Raw genomic sequence first — 18,481 nt, forward strand, 5'->3', positions numbered from 1 at the left:
GTAGTATCTTGTAATAATATGGAGATGTTTGAGAGTACATAAACTTTTAATGATAAGTACAGATTAAGTCTCAAAAGCAAGGAAATACATTGGGCACATTAAATGGCTATTACTTAAACTGGCATGAAGCTTTACTGCCTTTTATAAACATATTTTTTCCTATAGTCAAAATAATTACAGATTTCCAAAACCATTGACAATTGTTTTATTTAAGAGAGTTATGCCTTTCTAAACTGTTAAATAAGAAAAGAAACAGAAACTTTTCATTCAAACAGACTTCACAAGTTTTTCTTCCTTCCCATATTGATTCAACATTCTGCTTCATAATATTTAATTCCCGGTCATGAGCATCTATAAAATTAAGTTCCCACTGGAATTTCTTCATTTATATAGTTTGATACAATTGCAGAGTACAGTAAAGCTTTCCAGTACAATGTATTACAAAAATAAACTGATTGGAATGTAGATTAATAATAAAATGTTAAGAGAATTTCTGCATAAGTTATCATAAGAAAATCATTTGCTATGCACACAAAATTCAGTATTCATGGTTGATTTTCTTACTGGAAATAAAGTGAAGAGCTCTCTACACGAACTGAACATAGAATGGGCTACATTTTTCCAAGAAAATATGAATGAAACAGAAGTGTCCTCCTTTTGGGAAATATTCTGACAGAAAAAAATCATTTTGTTACTATCAAAATCTTAAAACAGAGTTCTCAAACCACAATGGATGGTTAGGGGTGTGGAAGAAATAACCTCTTATTTATGCTCAATGCTTAAATGTGTTATTAAGATGGACAGTCAGTTTATTACTGTTTGCCATTTAGATTATGGACACTTTTATTGAAAATATTTCATGATACTAAATTACTATATAAATAGTTTTGAAATCAGCTAATGCTTACTGAAGGGAGCAGCTTCCTCATTATGTGGCCAGGAATTTTGTCATTTAGTGGCTGCTTAAAAGGGTACTGACTGTTCACCAATTCCATAATTTAACATTTCACTGAGTCTGTACTATTTTTTTTAATGAAGATTTCTTACAAGTGGTGGCCTCACACTTCTGTTGTCAATCTCTGTGAACATACTGCATCAGTGCATCTTTTTACAACAATTCTCTAATGGTAAAGTAACATTTTTTTTATAGCATTCTTAGTATATAAAGCACCATGACAATTAAAATGTGTGAGAAGAGAGCTGTTATTGCATAAAATAAATATTTTACATACAGTTTACAAAATTTGCTTTTAGCATACTATAAAAATATAAGTTCTGTATAGGAAACATTTCTTTAAAAAAGTGTGCTTGAACATATATATATATACAGCTGTGTAAATAATACTGATCAGAAATGAGTGGTTTCAAATCAAAAATAACAGAAAATGTTTTAAAACACGTAACAGCAACATTTCAGAATTTTACATAAAAATAGTTTAAACTGGATGTACTATTATTAAAATGCTAACGTCTACAAGGCACTTATAATACTGAGCAAGTCAATAGTGGACGGATGTGGGCTTCACAACCACAACACTAAAACTATATAAATTTGCCTCTGCCAGCACAGCCAAATGATAATTCATTCTTCTCTCTCTTCGCCACACACACACACACACACACACTGAAAAAAGGGAATGTGGTGGAGGGTGGAGATTGGAGAGTAAAACGGGAAGTCAGAATTACTGGTGACAGTTATTTCCCAAAATGATCTTATGTGCTCTGATATAGTTGTCTATGCCTGGACTTCCTTTATCTGAAGGATGCTACTTATGATCCTTCCTTCAGCATCTTTTTAAGGCACACAGCTCCCAAACCATTTGAAAAAACTTTTTGTTCTTACTGTTAAGTGATAAAGTAGGTTGTAAATGATCCCCATCAAGTTTTTTTAAGACATTCAAAATCATGAAAATAATTTTTGTAAGGGCATTTGTATCAATTGAGAAAAGCTTTGCATGCAACATTCGGACACACTTGTGGAGAAAAGAGAAAGTGAATAGGTCAGATACTTCTGATTCATCAGATGACTGCACTGGACCTCAAGAGACATTATTTTTGTACTGCTAATATTTGTTACTTCAGATCTGGTACAGTTTAGATCATTATTGAAGTGTCTGAAAACCGAAGCACACCATGGATTCAAGTTTCCATCTGACTTGCTAATTTAATAATGGAAAATAAGGACTGAAATGCAAACTTTACTTTTGATTGTTCACAACACAACAATATTCAAAATATTGATACAGTTAATAAAATAACCACAAAACAAAATTCTGGCACGTCACACATGGAAAAACTGATGTCATCCTGATGAGCACTATCATTGCATCTTTCACAAACATTTGATCAAAATACATCAATTCCTCCCACATCTAAGTTAGAGGAGAGAGAGAGTTCTATTGGCATCATTATACTGTATATATGAAACATGAATTATGGAGTATCTTCAAAAGAGATAAAATCTGGATATCTTATTATAATCCATTAAATGAGAGTGATATGTTTTCAAAATTATTTTCAGCTGTCAAAAGTGAGACAAGTATAGAAATTGGGAGAATTTAGGATATATCTCTCTCAAGTCACTGCCATAAAAAGTTATTAATATCCATCAGTGGCAGTCTAGTATTGTGTATGCCATTTTTTTTTTCTTTTTTTTTTTTTTAACACACAGCCTCACTAACATAACAAAATTGGAAGTTTAAGATGGCAGTTTTTGTCTTAATCACACAGAGGTTGAAAAAAATGGATGTACATCTTTCCATGAACTTCCCTTATATCTACTACTAAACAAAAACACACATGTGAGAAGAGAAACATAACAGGCATCTCAAAAGACATGTCATTATCTTACAAAATTACACATCTGATCACTACTTAATTATCACAGACAAGTTACACTGTGATGTGTTGGACAATAATATTGCAAACAAATGTTATTCATTAACTGAATCATTTCCTTGAGCAGCACTTAGCAAGCCTTCAAAAAAATGTGACATCTGTTCACTACGGATGCGCTTGTTGAAGTCATCTGGTGCAGATACTTTGTCTTGCCACAGCCTGAAGTATTCTTCTGCAGAAACATTTTCAACAGGGTGGCCTTCCTTCCTTAGAAAGGATTTCCAAACCTGTCCAAATACACATCTGTTAAAGGTTTTTTACAATCTGGAAATACAAATTATGACATAGCCAACAAATATTGTCAGAGAATATCTCCTGGACCATAAAATATAGTCAGACCACATTTTTTAAAAAATATGGTGAACAATATGTGAGCTACAGTATGGACATAAAATAGTTTCCCCTTAATCGCAGTGTAGGTATTTACATAATTAGTGCAACATTTCCACCTTATTTCTATGTACTGACCATTTTGTTCTGAGGAAGTGTCTGACAGTAAACAATCATGATGCAAAAATAGCTCTTCTTTAGTCAGCTGCTAAATCATAACAGTGTGTTCTGTGCATATTATATCTGTTACGTTGTGTAACATTTAGTTTCACCCCCCCCCCCCCCCCCCTCAATTAAGGTTTATATTGTCCCCATTTGCTGTATACTTCCAATATTTTTCAGTTTGTTAATGAGCATACCCACTACAAAACAAAATTTCTAGACTCAAAGTTTCAAGTATATTTGGGAAAAATTAATTTTTATCTCTTGTTATAACAGAAATCACTTTATTTGGTGCCATTAGCTTTAGAACTTGTGATCCTGTTGGTGTAGCAGATCCAGGAATTAAAAGGGAATCATCAAGCTCAGCTTAAAACAAAACATTGCACCAGCCATAATGCAGCACCACAGTGAATGCTGTTCTCAGATATGTTTATACTGTGTTAGTTGCAAATGTCAAATCAAACGCCTTTCAGCCGTCTAATTTCCTAACTGTTATTTTATTTGGCTACCATTTCGGAAATTTACTACGTCATCTTCAGCCCCTCTTACCTACTTGTAGGAAGATTCCAACCTCAGTTCCGTTCAAAATAGGGGCCATTGTTCAAATACTGATATCTGTATATTTCTGCTGGATACAGCGATCATTTCAATCATCATCTCCCGACTGTTAGGTAAACCTCCATTTCATCTAACAGTTGGCAGATGATGGTTGAAGTGATTGTTGTATCAAGCAAAAATCTAGAGATATCAGTATTTGAATGATGGCCCCTATTCTGACTGGGACCAAGGTTGGAATCTTCCTACATATCGGTCAGGGGGCCTGAAGATGGCGTAGTAATTGCCAAAACTGGTAGCCAAATAAAATAACAGTTTGAAAGTGAAGACGGCTGAAAGCTGTTTAATTAGACATTCTATAGTCAACAGTGGAGTCTCACAACATACAGAGACTTGTGTTAGTTGCTGTTTGAGAGCAACAAGGAATCACCCTAATTCATGTCAAGTGATTTCAAACTGCTGCAAAAGGGTTTGTTGGGATGGCTACTGAGAGGCACTTACCAGGTGTACTGAATAAGATACCTCATGTACCATCATCCATCATAAATAATGTCTTCCTTCCCAGGAAATGTGGGAGTCTATCACAGCTCAACAACCTAACTGTGAGGAGTGCATCAGTGGTAGGTCTAGGGATGGCCTGTGCATGTGACGCAGGGACCAGAGAACTCACTGTACTACATCCATCATCAAGTTTGAAGTGCTGTCTCCCACTGAAACTGAAACCAAGCCTATGTGACATGCTTGGCCACCTGGGAAGCCTGTTATAACTCATGTCAGGGGGAGGCAAGCACAAAAGGACAGGTGTCTTTTAATTACTGGCAGCTTGAAAGTATGACAAATAATGGTACCCTTTAGTGAAATGCCAGCAACGGATGGACAGGATTACCTTGTGCATTTTGTGTGTATGCCTGGAGGCCTCATTCAATATGCCGAAGAGGCTGCTTGGGCAGCCATTGAGAGAATAAGGTGCGACCAACTGCAGAGTGTGGCACATTTTTGGAATAAGCAATGCATTTCCTCTAGGCTCTGAGGTCATATTTTGATCATTCCAGAAACTGGCAGACATGGCTGAGAAGACCAACCTTGCTCATAGGATTTCAACAAAGCTCACAATCTACAGCACTGTTTCCAAATTTTGAATTGAGTACAAGGATTGAAATAGAGACTTCAGAGGTTCTGTGACAAGCTGGGTTGTGACTTGTTAGCCTTGGGTGATAAGATTGGGAACTCTAAGTCCCACTTACATCAGTCAGGGTGTACTACACATCAGAAGATAAAGAAGGGGTTTTCATTAAGCAACTCCCCATCCAGACCTGAAAATGATAGCAGTAGGAGACCCCAAAGAAATGCCCTCCCACAGGTGAATCTATTAAAATCCTAGTGATCATCAGTCAAAGAATTTGCAACGAAGGCCCACAGTTTGAAGCACTCCTAAAAAGCAGTGCTCATATAAAATTAGGTGTTAAGAGTTCACTGAAAACCAAACGTGATGGCATTGAGCTTTCTTGGTAAATTTAATCGTATATTGAGCAGATATAGGTGGTGGACTCATCACAGTAGACAAGAAACACAAATCACCCAAGATAGAAATTGAAGCTGCTTGCTATATTGCTTTGGCGAGGCTCAGTATCAGGGATAGGTGAAAACTCTTAATTCAGTCCTTCTAACGACTACCAGACTGAATGTTAGATGCAAACGAAAACTCTAGAGAAAACCTCAGGTTGCTAGTACCTACTCTCTCCAATCACTCTGTTCTCACTATAGAAGACTGACTGGAATAATTACAGTTTTTTAAGTGGTTTGTGTGATGAGAAATTTTATGAACCAATACTAAATACTTCATCTGAACAGCTAGTTCAGAAGCGCACTGATGACAGATATAGTAAAACTCCATTTTTACAGTCCCACTTTTTATGTTTTCCTGCTTTTCATGATCATTTTTGTTGGTCCCAAGAGAAGTGTGATTCTCTCAATACACTGCTTTCCCGCCATTAATAATTCTGTGTTACAACATTTCTGTAATTTAAGTTTTCTTTGACATTATCACAACCTTTAACATTTATTGTCATACAAATTTGCAAAAAGTGCATACTGTGGAGAGACATGTAGAGCTAATTGCTATTAGAAAGAAAAAAATAGAAAGAAAAAAATAGAAAGAAAAAAATAATAATTATTTCAAATTTTTTTAAATACGCAAATTGTTTTAATTTCATGTTTTGAACAATATAAAGAAAGGGTTATTTATACATTTTTGCTTGTTGTGTGTCCTATGCTTTCCTGCATTTTACACTTTTTTGGGCCAGTCCACTGGGGTTTTACTGTATACATAATCTTCAATGGCAGCAAATATGAGGGGTAGTCAAAGTTTAAATTATCGACTTGAAAAAATAAAGTTACATAATTAACTATTTGCCTGCTTGCAGGTACATGTCTGCAGTCCGGTCCACACTAAAATCCCCATGTCACAGTACCGTTGCACATCCCTATAGGAGCCTAAACGAAATGGCAGTGCCCATTGGTAAAGTGGAGTATTGCATGCCAATTAATTTTCTATATTTGAAGAAGACCACTGCTGTAAAAATTCATGCTGAATTGGTGGAAATGTATGACAACAACACACCATCATATGAGACAAAGGTTAGGTAACACAGACATTTAGTGTGGTCAAACAAGTCTGAATGATGAAAAGTGAGGCAGACCATGCATCTCAGAAGAATAAGGAATCGCAAGCGAATGGAGCTGCTGATGGTGGTGGTGATATTGTGGTGTGGGTGCATGACAGCAGGGGCTTTAGTGTCCTTACTAAAATTTTAAGAGATGAGTGAGGCTAAGGATCATGAAATTAATAAACATGAAATGCAAAGAAAAACGTAAGGACCACCACCTTCTCTTTCAATAATAATAATAATAATAATAATAATAATAAAACCAGCAACAACATCACACACACACACACACACACACACACACACACACACACACACACAAAACAATGGAAATCACAATGTAGAGTAAAATCTCACAGTAAAAAGGATAAAAGCAGTGGAACGAGTTAAAATAAAACAGCAAATAACTGCGGTTGGCTGTTCGTTGGAATAAAGGGGCTGAGTCAGCTGCTCTGCAGCACACTAAAATCTCCAGCCTAACAGCTAAAGCTGGAATCCAGACACTTATCAAAATTTTAAAAGTTTGACTACATCTGTCTTGTTTTCAGCTGAAATAGAGGGTAGGTCACTCACCTAAATTTGCTTTTGCCAGCCTATCATGATTGTCATTTTCTATTTGTAGTTCACTGTTGCTATTGGGTTTACATAGTGCCTGTATGTCATTTTGAGATAGTGAAAGGTGCTGCAGATGCTAGACAATGGAGTGCCAAGTTGAGAAATCTGAACATTTGCGACATATTTTTCTGTCTGAGTTCATCAGAGTGGTGATGGCAGCAGAGGTAGCCAGAAACATTTGCGCCTTGTATGGGGATAACACCATTGGACAGAGCATGGCAAGAAAACTTTTTTCTCATTTTGAGGAGGATCCTTTTGACATTAATGACTCTACGTTTAGAAAGACCTTCGGGCTTTTATGAAGATACTTTAAACACATTAGTTCACAATGATCAAGGTCAGTGTACTTGAGACCTGGCAAATGTGATGAACTGTGATCCTTCCACAATCATGTCACATTTGCATGCAATGGGAAAGGTTCAAAAACTGGATGTATGGATGCCACATGTTCTAAGCCAAAATCCCAAAAGTCAGCAGGTGGCCATGGGTGCATCTCTGCTATCTTGGCATCAACTGGCTCGTGAACACTACCAACCATACCTATCCTGTATGGTGACACGAGAAAGGGTGTCTTTATGCTAACATAAGGAAAATAAAGGGATGGTTAAACTCAAACAAAGCAGCAACGTCCTGAACAAAGACCTGCATGCACATTCACAAAAGAGAATGTTACGCATCTGGTGGCTGATTCAGGGGAGGGGACCAAACAGTGAGGTCATCAATCCCATCGGGTCAGGGAAGGATGGGAAAGGAAGTCAGCTGTGCCCTTTCGAAGGAACCATCCTGGCATTTGCCTGAAGTGATATCGGGAAATCAAAGAAAACATAATCAGGATGGCCGGACGCGGGTTTGAACCGTCGTCCTCCCGAATGCTAGTCCAGTCACTTCACTCGGTCATGCGACTGGTGGAACAGCGATGGTGTGGTGTACTATGAATTGCTTCCCCAAGGTGTAACCATCACTGCTGACAAATGGGTCAAATGGCTCTGAGCACTATGGGACTTAACATCTATGGTCATCAGTCCCCTCACTGCTGACATTTATTGTCAACAACTGGGATGTCTTGCAGATGCAATCCGAGAACAACGATCAGGAAGACTGCATGAAGTGGTGCTACTCCACAATAACACCTGCTCGCATTCTGCTAGACTGACAAAAATCACTATACAGAGTTGGGTTGGGAAGTCATTCCACAAGCAACTTATTCGCCTGATCATGGGCCCTCAGATTTTCACCTTTTCCACTCTCTATTGAAATCTTCAAGGAACTTCCTTTCCAGATGAAAATGTGCTCTGAACATGACTCTATGAGTTCTTTCATGTCAAAACCATGCGATTTCTACAGCCATGGAATAGAAAAGTTACTCCAGCATTGTCGGACAGTTGTAAATAGTGAAGAAGAATACATTGGCAACTAAAGTCTCTGTCATGTGTATCTGTCGAATTTATTAAACTTATGGAAAAACGCTATGAACTTATGCACCAACCCAACAAAATGCAGCACTCCGTTAAAATGTTGCGTACAGTAATTTGCATGCTCAAGGCATCAGAAATTTGGGGAGGGAGCTGGGGTTCTCTCACCAGAGGAAGAAGCCACGTATTAGGGGACAGTGCCCAATTTGGTAGTGGGTCAAGGCCACTTCACCCTGCCAGACTGGCAGGAGCTAGGCCACAGCTAGATAGCTGGTTTCACCAAGTGCAGTGTATTGTCCCCCACTACCAGCCACTCCTCCCACAATTGCACAGATCTCTGATTCACCACCAAAAGAACAACTTGCAGGGGAATAACACATAGTGTCCCAGCACCTTGCCTGAGGGCCTTCTTGGCAGGTTGGCTTGCCTATCCACTTCCCCAAATTCCCACATGCCCTGGTACACAGTAGAAAGATACCAGGTTCCCCTGCTGTTGAAGGAAGTACTGTTGGTCATACATTAGCTGGAACAGTTTATCTGCAATGATTGGAGGGCACTAAGGTAATTGGAGTAGGTAAAAACTGTCTGCCCTAAAAACGCCTCATCTGCTTTCTATATCACATGGAGCTCTGCGGTAACTACAATATATTCACAGCAAAACTGAATCCTGAAGACATGATCACGAAATGCTGCTGAATGGCCAAGGGAATCCTCTTGCTTAGACCCACCAATGTATACAACTTTAAAACTGTAATGCCCATCTAAATTGTTAAGAAACAAAGTGAAATGTAAAATCTGGAGTGCAGTCTTTCTTATAATGTGTCAAGCCTTAAATAACTCTGGGTCCCTGCAGGAACGAAGGTGGAGATCTTCTCTAACCTTGGTGCAAAACTTTAAAACCAGCCACCTTCATCTCTTAAAGGGAATGCTCTGCATGAATCCCACAGGGCCTCATTGCTCATTATCAATGATGAAAAAGCATTTCCCAGGGTGGCCGAGGATGTTTATGGCATGGACAGTGTTTTAGAGGCCTGTTGCACTATGAGGAGTCATCACCTGATGTGAAGTGGTGGGTCACTAGCTTCAGCATGGATTGGTATGGGGCTGGTTCTGAAGTCCCTAGTGGCTAGCCAAATTCCTTCATAATACACAAAGTCCAATATTTCTAAATAAGGGCCTCATACAGACCCTCACACACTGTGCACCATAATCAGGCCAAGGTCACACAAAGACTCTGTAAAACTGGAGCAGACAAGTTCAGTCAGCTCACCATGAATTATGGCTAAGATATTTTACAATGCTCAGTGCTTTCCAGGACATCTTTTCAGGTCCCTAGGGCGTGGCAACCATGCAAGTTTACAGCCAAATTTGAGACCCAAAAACCTCACCATATCTTTAAAATTAAGAACAATATCCCCCTTACAAAGCCTAGGAAAGTTTAAAACGAATGTGAATGGTTAATTTGAATGCAGACTTCTCAGTTGCCAAATTAAAACCCCCTCCTCTCTGCCCATTCCTTCAACTATATCATAGCCAGCTGCAACCAATGAGTTGCTGTTGCTAGGCTCAATGAGCAACAAAAGACAGAGAAGTCGTCAACAAACAAAGAACACTGAACAGGGCATGCCATGATGTATGATGTGATCAACTTGATACTATTAATAGTGATGCCAAAGACAGTCACATGTGAAACACTGCACCGAAAGACTTCAAATTCATACTGAAGTGATCAGAGATGATGCCACTGACTTTATATCAAAAATAGTGTGGAAGAAATCCTCAAACACTCTGTTCATGGAGTTGCCCAAGGAGAATATACCTCCAAGTCGTGTCGTAGGCCTTCTTGATGTCATAAAATATACCTAGGAGGTGATGCTGGCACAGAAAAGCCTCTTTGTAGCTGCTACCACAAGGACCAGTTTACCAACAATGGAGTGACACCACCTCAATCCACAACAAAAGCAAATAAGGAGCTATCTGGATTCTAAGATCCAAACAAGATGGAAATTGACCATCTGCTCCAAGGTCATTCCAATGGAGCTAGTGGGTGGGGTAACTGTATATCTGCTTGGTTATGTCCGGTCCTTCATAGGTTTTAAAATTGGAATTAAATTTTCCTCTTGACATAGTCCGTGTCCTGGTGCCCAAATGAGGTTTAAAAGGGTGAGGAGGATTTCTTTGCTCTGTCCTGTGTGGTGCCACAACATACTACAGTGGACCCTATAGTGACAGGAGACACATTGCGAGTCACAGATAATGCAGAACAGAGAGAATGGGCAGTTGCATCCTTCACCAGTGGTGGAACTGAAGCCCCAACTGCCCCTCTCAGCACTCATTCTGTAGCATTGGAATGCTGAATCCTGACTGCTCAGAAATACTCCTAATGGTCTCTCATACAACTGTACTTTTAGTGGAACAATTTATGACGGTCAGGAACTATTGCCACAATCTCGTTTTACTGGTTTTAATGTTTTGGTGACACTGCACTCTCGCTACTTGATATTCTCTTCAGTTGGCTGGCACCTGAACCGCACATCTGTCCCCAATTGAAGAGCGGCATTCATTGCTCCTCCAAGGGACATACTGCCTTTTCAGTTCACCTTAAGACTGTGGAATGGAAACTTCGGTGGTGTGGTGGATCAATTGGGTAAAACGATGCACCTGTTCAAACACAACAAGTTGGCTGTAAAGTATCCAGTCTCCCATACTGAGCACTCGTCATGGTGACTTTCTTTCAATCATCATTCTGGCAGGTGCATCAAGATCAGGAAGTGATCACCTGAATGCAAGTCATCAATCACTTCCTACTGAGCAGTTTGTGCGAGGACCACAGAGCATACTGAGATACTGGTAGCAGTGAATGATCCTGTTGCAGTGCTGAAGTGTGTGCTCTGCTCCGATGCAAATGAGGACAAGAAGGCTCTCAACTGCTCCATCCCATGTGCTTAAAGAGCACCAAAGCACAAAGTGTCTATTAAAATAACCACACAGAAGGAAGGGGTTGGGCACTGAGTAAGGATGTCATGAAGATTCTCTTCATTTGGCACCTCATATAGGGGCATGTTGTTGTTGTTGTGGTCTTCAGTTCAAAGACTAGTTTGACGCACCTCTCCATGTTAGTCTATCTTGTGCAAACCTCTTCACCTCTGAATAACTACTGCAACCTACATCTTTCTGAATCTGCTTAATGTATTCATCTCTTGGTCTTCTTCTACCACTGTTACCACCCACACTTCCCTCCAATATCAAATTGGTAATCTCTTGTCGTCTAAGAATGTGTCCTATCAAATGATCCCTTCTTTGGTTAAGTTGTGCCATGAATTCCTTGTCTCCCAATTCTATGCAGTACCTCCTCATTAGTTATGTGTCTGACCCAGCCAACCTTCAGCATTCTTCTGCAGCACTACATTTCGAAAGCTTCTATTCTCTTTTCATCCAAACACTTTATTATCAATGTTTCACTCCCATACATGGCTACATTCCAGACAAATACCTTCAGAAAAGACTTTCGAACACTTCAATCTATATTTGATGTTAACAAACTTCTCTTTTTCAGTCTACATTTTATATCTTCTCCAATTCAGATATCATCAGCTTTTTGCTGCCCAAATAGCAAAACTCATCTATTACATTAAGTGTCTCATTTCCTACTCTAATTCCCTGAGCATCACCTGATTTAATTAGACTACATTTCGTTACCCTTGTTTTGCTTTTGCTGATGTTCATCTTACATCTTCCTTTCAAGACACTGTCCATTTCCTTCAACTGCTCTTCCAAGTTCTTTGCTGTCTCTGACAGGATAACACTATCATTGGCAAATGTCAAAAGTTTTTATTTCTTCTTCCTGGACTTTAATTCCTACTCCAAATTTTTCTTTGGTTTCATTTAATGCTTGTTTAACACAGCTTGAACAACATCGGTGATGGGCTACAAACCTGTCTCACCCCCTTCTCAATCACTGCTTGTCTTCTATGTCCCTCGACTCTTATAACTGCCATCTGGTTTCTGTACAAATTGTAAGTGGCCCCTTCACGCCCTTTATATTACCGCTGCTACTTTCAGAATTCCAAAGAGAGTATTCCAGTCATCATTGTCAAAAGCTTTCTCTAAGTCCACAAGTGCCATACATGAAGATTTGCCTTTCCTTAACCAATCTCCTAAGATAAGTTGTAGGATCAGTATTGCCTCACATGTCCCTACATTTCGTCAGAATCCAAACTGATCTTCCCCAAGGTCTGCTTCTACCAGAATTGGGATTATTACATTCTTCTTGAAGTCTGGGGGTATTTCACCTGTTTCATACATCTTCCACACCAAATCGAAAAGTTTTGTCATGGCTGGCTCTCCCAAGACTATCAGTAATTCTAACAGAATATTGTCTTCCCCCAGAGCCTTGTTTCAACTTAGATCTTTCAGAGGTTTGTCAAATTCTTCTCATAGTATCATATCTCCTATCTCATCTTCATCAACGTCCACTTCCCTTTATATAATATTGCTTTCAAGTTCATCTCTGTTGTGTAGACCCTCTATATACTCCCTTCACCTTTTAGCTTTCCCTTCTTTACTATCTGAGCTCTTGATATTCATACAACTGTTTCACTTTTGCCCACAGGAGACTCTAATTTTTCTGTAGGCAGTAGCTATCTTTCCCTAGGGAAATACACTTCTTAATCCTTGTTACATTTGTCATTTTTCTTCTTCTTCTTCTTCTTCAGTTGCGCTACAGCCCTTAGTGAGCCTTGGCTTCTTCAATGATCTTCCTCCACATTTCTTGGTCGTTTGCTGTTCTTTTCCATCCCTGACTCCTATACTGGTGAGATCCACTATTACATCATCAATCCATCTTCTTCTAGGTCTCCCTTTTCGTCTAACTGAATGGATCACACATTTCATCATTTTCTTTGGAATTCTATCCTCTGCCATTGTCTCCACATGACTCAGGCATCATATTCACTGTGATTTCGCAAATTTTACTATGTCCCTACCTAGAATAATACTTTTAATTCAGTGTTGTAGAATATTCTCCATCCTTCTTCCTCTCTTACTGGACCACAAATTTTGCATAGTATTTTCTGCTCAAAGGTTCTTAGTGCATTTTTGTCATGTTCTGTTAATGGTCATACCTACCCTCTAGAGATTCCTGCTTAGCAATTTTGCATTTCCTGTCAATTTCATTTTTTAAACGTTTGTATTCCCCTTTGCCTCCTTCATTTGCTGCATTTTTATAAATTTTCTCCCTAAATTCAATATCTCTTGTCTTATCTTAGGATTCCAACTGTGCCTTGTCTTTTTACTTATTTGATTCTCTGCTACCTTCACTATTTCATCTCCTAAAGCTACCCATTCATCTTCTACTGTATCCCTTTCCCCTGTGCTAGTCAATCATTCTCTCTCTGAAACGCTGAGCAATCTCTGGTTGTTTAAATTTATCCAGGTCCCATCTCCTTAATTTCCTACCCTTTTCCAATTTTTCAGTTTTAATCTACAGTTCATAACCAATAAATTGTGGTCAAATTCCATATCTGGTCCTAGAGGTCTCTTACAATTTAAAATCTGGTTCCTAAATCCTCGTATTATCATTATATATTTAATTTGAAACGTTCTGGTGTCTCGAGATCTCTTCCACATATACAACCTTCTTTTATGATACTTTAACCAAGTGTTAGTGATGATTAAATTATGCTCTCTGCAAAACTCTACCACGTGGCTTCCTCTTTCATTCCTTTCCCCCAATCCATATTCACCTCCTCTTTTACCTTCTCTTCCCTTTCCTACTATCGAATTCCAGTCCCCCAACACGATTAAATTTTCATCTCCTTTAAGTATATGAATAATTTCTTTTATCTCATCATACAGGTACAGGGAACATATTGACTACCTGTGACACATATGTGCTGATACAGAGACTGCCTGTAGGCTGATGTGGGGGGGGGGGGGGGGGGAGAAGTGAGGAGTAGCAGGCATCGTTAATGAAAATAACCACTCCTCTTCCAGTTCACTTTCCACTAAGGTCGTCCTTTTTGTGGAGAATGTGGCCACGTAGCTCAGGAGCATCAGATAATTTAAAACAAGCCTCTTCAAGACATATACATATTGGTCTACCCTGAACTAATAGACATAGTTTGTCCACATGTGTCCTAAACCCATTTAACTTCTACTGAAGTATGGAAGGCATCTTAACAGTGATGTTTTCCTGTCATTCCTCCATGGTGGGATACTGCAGTGCGAGGAGACAGAGGGAGGGGAGGGGGGTTACTTGAGGGACACATTGGTTTCCTCAGGCAGGCGTAGACATCCGTGCCATTGATGGTATGGTCACCATCAGATACATTCACACAGGATCAACAGTCAGATGGCTTCAAATCTGATTGTTTTAGCCTGTTGTTTTTTGTCTACAGCTTGCATTTTGGGGGCGATGGTAAAGCCAATTTAACAGAAATGTTCTGCTGATGCTCTTCCACTGTCTGCTGTAAGTGCCAATTATCATTTATTCATTTATGGCATTAGGTTCTGCTTCGACCATTATTTCAGTGGCAGAAACGTTTGGTTGCTGGACTAGTGGTGAAGGCTTGAAGCTGCTTTTACAGGTGCAGACTGAGGTGCCCTGTTCAGCTGTCATAGTCTGGGTGCCAACACTAGTCTTCTGTGCAGGCTGCTTCAATGCAGAGGTAAATGACTTCACAAACCTTGGTAGTTGTGTGGAGTCAAATGCCTCCTTTGTGTCAGGGTACAAATATGCTAGGTGGCTGCAAGCTCCTGCATTTTCCCTCTCCTGTGGGTCCTTTCAACACTCCTCACCTCAATCTCCATTAACCCACTATTCCCATGCCCTTCACCCAACAGTCTCCTCTTCCTCTATCCCATCAAACACTTCCAATTCACTTCTACAAGTCACCTTCATCATGCAATACTCCCCATGTCTTCGGCTCCTCCCAGCATTGTGCAGCATTATGTAGGGGCACAGACTGCACACGTGTGTGTGTGTGTGTGTGTGTGTGTGTGTGTGTGTGTGTGTGTGTGTGCATGCACATTTTGTACTCTAGCTCGAGAATGGATTTATTCCAAAATCCACTCCTAAATTATTTCAAAAGTTATGCGTCTTCAAAATTTCCATATTCCAGTGTGGTGGACATTGAAAATCCTCATGTACAGAAAAACTTCCACATCGTAAAATAGTACCTATGATTTTGCCAATTTCCGATTCTACAGCTAACAGTTAATCGAAAAAATTCACTACCTAATTTGTTTTACTTTTCCTGCCTTTTGTGTAAATTTCTAAAATGTGATTGATTAGTATTTTAGCATATTGTAAGTTTTATACACAGACGTACAAAGTTACAGCCTGTTGTCATCTGTCACTCATTACACAAACATCTATGTTAGTCAGTTAGTGCTTGCCGTTAGTGAATTCTGTTAAACCACTCAGTGTATGTAGCTTACTGATCTGTGTTGTAATATCTGTGGTATCACATTACAAGCAAGTTGATCATCATGGATGAAGTAACAATAAATACGAATGAACTAAAAAGTACCCTCAAATGTGTTGCGTAGCATTATCAGTTCATTATTAACAATCAGAATTACACACTGATCATTGGAAGAGGATTTGGTTGATAATGTTCTAAGGGGACGTCTAAGCCATCAAACAGGTTGGTAACATTTTGAGTTGGTGTTAGAAATATTCATAATGTTTAGTGTTTTGCTGTGGCTCAAAGTAAAATTTAAAAAAACGGAACTATGGCATCCGATAACTCTTCAAATAATTACAGATATCCAACCAAACAACTGGATACATGTTTCAGCAACAGACAAGAAGGGGCTGAAATAAAAATATTACAGGGCTAACACTGGTCAACCTCAGCTCAGTCAACCATAGATTGCTCTTCCAGAAAGTCTGTACTCAAGTCAGAGATTACCATTTCGTCAAGATCATTGAGTCTCTCTTATGAAATAGACACTTAAATATCATTTTTGATGGGAAAAAGAGATGATGGAGGAATCAAAGAAATGGACTGGCCCAGCTAAGTGGTCTGGCCCACTTCCTTTTTAAACTACACACTTAACAACCAGCCAACACCTAATTATATGAAGTATTTCCTACATGCAGATAACCTGGCAAGCACAGCTCACAGAAGCTCAATGTTTCTTGGAGTAATATCACATTGGAACACACAGGTGTGATGTTGGAAAGACACCAGTGTAAAAAGATTCATCATGAGGTGTCCTCCAGAAACAATATTTGGCAAAACCCGTAAATAGCACATGGGGAGCAAAACTTCCTGTACTGAGAACCACTGCACAAGCATTAGGAACCTGAACCACATTAGAACAGGGTGGGATCAAGGCACTGTGGATGACGACAAGTGTGGTTGTGGAACTGTGCAAGACATGGAACACCTCCTGGGCTGCTCTAAACTGTCCCTACAGATACAACCACGACAGTTTGTGGCCGGATAGGAAAGAAGCTCTGGATGTGGTACAATACTGCGTTTAAAGACTATGATTTGGCTTCCAGACATGAAAAAATAAAGCAAAGCAAGCAACCATACATTGTGTAAAGCAATAAAAGAATAGATAAACACAATATCACAAAATTATGATTATATTGTTACAGGTTTTTATTTTATGCAGTAATGTAAATATCTGGAGACCTACTGGATTAATTTAGATCAAGTGCAGAGGTCCGAGAATTATGTGAATTGCAACATGAAATAAAGTTCCTAATAGCTATGATTGTTTAAATGTGGCTATATTGTTTAAATCAAGCTAACGAAAGACAGGGCATAGTTAAGCTAAAAAGTAGGTAGCAGATGAAACTAAAATGACAAGGTAAGAGAACAATGCATTTTAAACATATAATTACTTACTTCTTCTTCTGGTGTGCTAAGTACAGGTGGCATGTTTCCACGATGGCCGCCATGCCTGAAGACTCTCAGATGGTTGAGCAGGTAATCATAAAGATATATTTTATCGGCTTCAATTCCATGGAAAGTTATAGACAAGTCACTGCAGCACTCACGGCCCTGAGAATATTTGGTAAGAAAATAATTCAATAAAAATTGCTGAACACTAATAACTTAACCAATATGTCATTATACAAGAAAGTTCAGGAGGTTATATGTTTGATGATGAGGCATTATGAAACAAGTAATGAACATAAAAAGTATACAGACAAAACAATTAACAAGATCTACTGTGCTTACAAGGACTGTTGAATATGTGAATTGTGCAGTCTGCATCAGTTTTAGAAAGGTTAATAGTTTCGTTACATTCTAATATTCATATATTTCTGCCGGAGGCAGTATTTTGCAGTCCAACAGCATACTATAAATATGAGAATGGATAAAACATGAACAAGCCTTTCATAATAAAATTTTTATTATTCAAAATTGATTCACATTTACTGTTTTACAGCTTATCTACGAGGGTTCACTGAAAAGTAATGCCTCCACCTTCGTAACTCTTCAACAGTTGGCAGCATCAGTCTGCAGCAGGTACTGGCTTGTTCCGTAGCCTCTTCTCTACAGCACCAGTTGGCAGGAAGCCTTAGTATTGAATAGTTGTGTTGTTACAGTGCAAAGTATGGAACCCTGCGCAGACGGTCGGTCAATGAGATTTAAGCAATGTGCATTCATTGAAATCTTGACAGCAGAAGGTGTCATCCCAAAGGAAATTCATCAGAGAATGAAAGCAGTTTATGGTGATTGTGTTGATGTGAGCACTGTGCATCATTGGGCGAGTAAGTTTAAAGACGTTGAGGCGGGAACATCTGACCTGCATGACAGACAAAGAGTTGGACGTCCTGTGATAGCAACCACCAAGTTTCACAAGCAAAATGTTGAC

General features: G+C 39.1%; 1 protein-coding gene across 1 annotated transcript in view; it reads right to left on the reverse strand.

Annotated features, from left to right (window-relative positions):
- Positions 1 to 1,033: 1,033 nt before the first annotated feature.
- LOC126175923 (glycoprotein-N-acetylgalactosamine 3-beta-galactosyltransferase 1-like) overlaps positions 1,034 to 18,481 on the reverse strand; it is a 43,686-nt gene continuing 26,238 nt past the window's right edge. Inside the window, exons 3-4 of the mRNA XM_049922997.1 lie at positions 17,506 to 17,661; positions 1,034 to 3,125 (exon numbers count right to left, since the gene is read on the reverse strand). Of these exons, the coding sequence (XP_049778954.1) occupies positions 2,934 to 3,125; positions 17,506 to 17,661 (348 nt within the window). The 3' untranslated portion in view covers positions 1,034 to 2,933. The remainder of the gene's footprint in view (positions 3,126 to 17,505; positions 17,662 to 18,481) is intronic.

This window comes from Schistocerca cancellata, chromosome 3, assembly GCF_023864275.1.
Source record: "Schistocerca cancellata isolate TAMUIC-IGC-003103 chromosome 3, iqSchCanc2.1, whole genome shotgun sequence".
In the NCBI taxonomy this organism is placed as follows: Eukaryota; Metazoa; Arthropoda; class Insecta; order Orthoptera; family Acrididae; genus Schistocerca; species Schistocerca cancellata.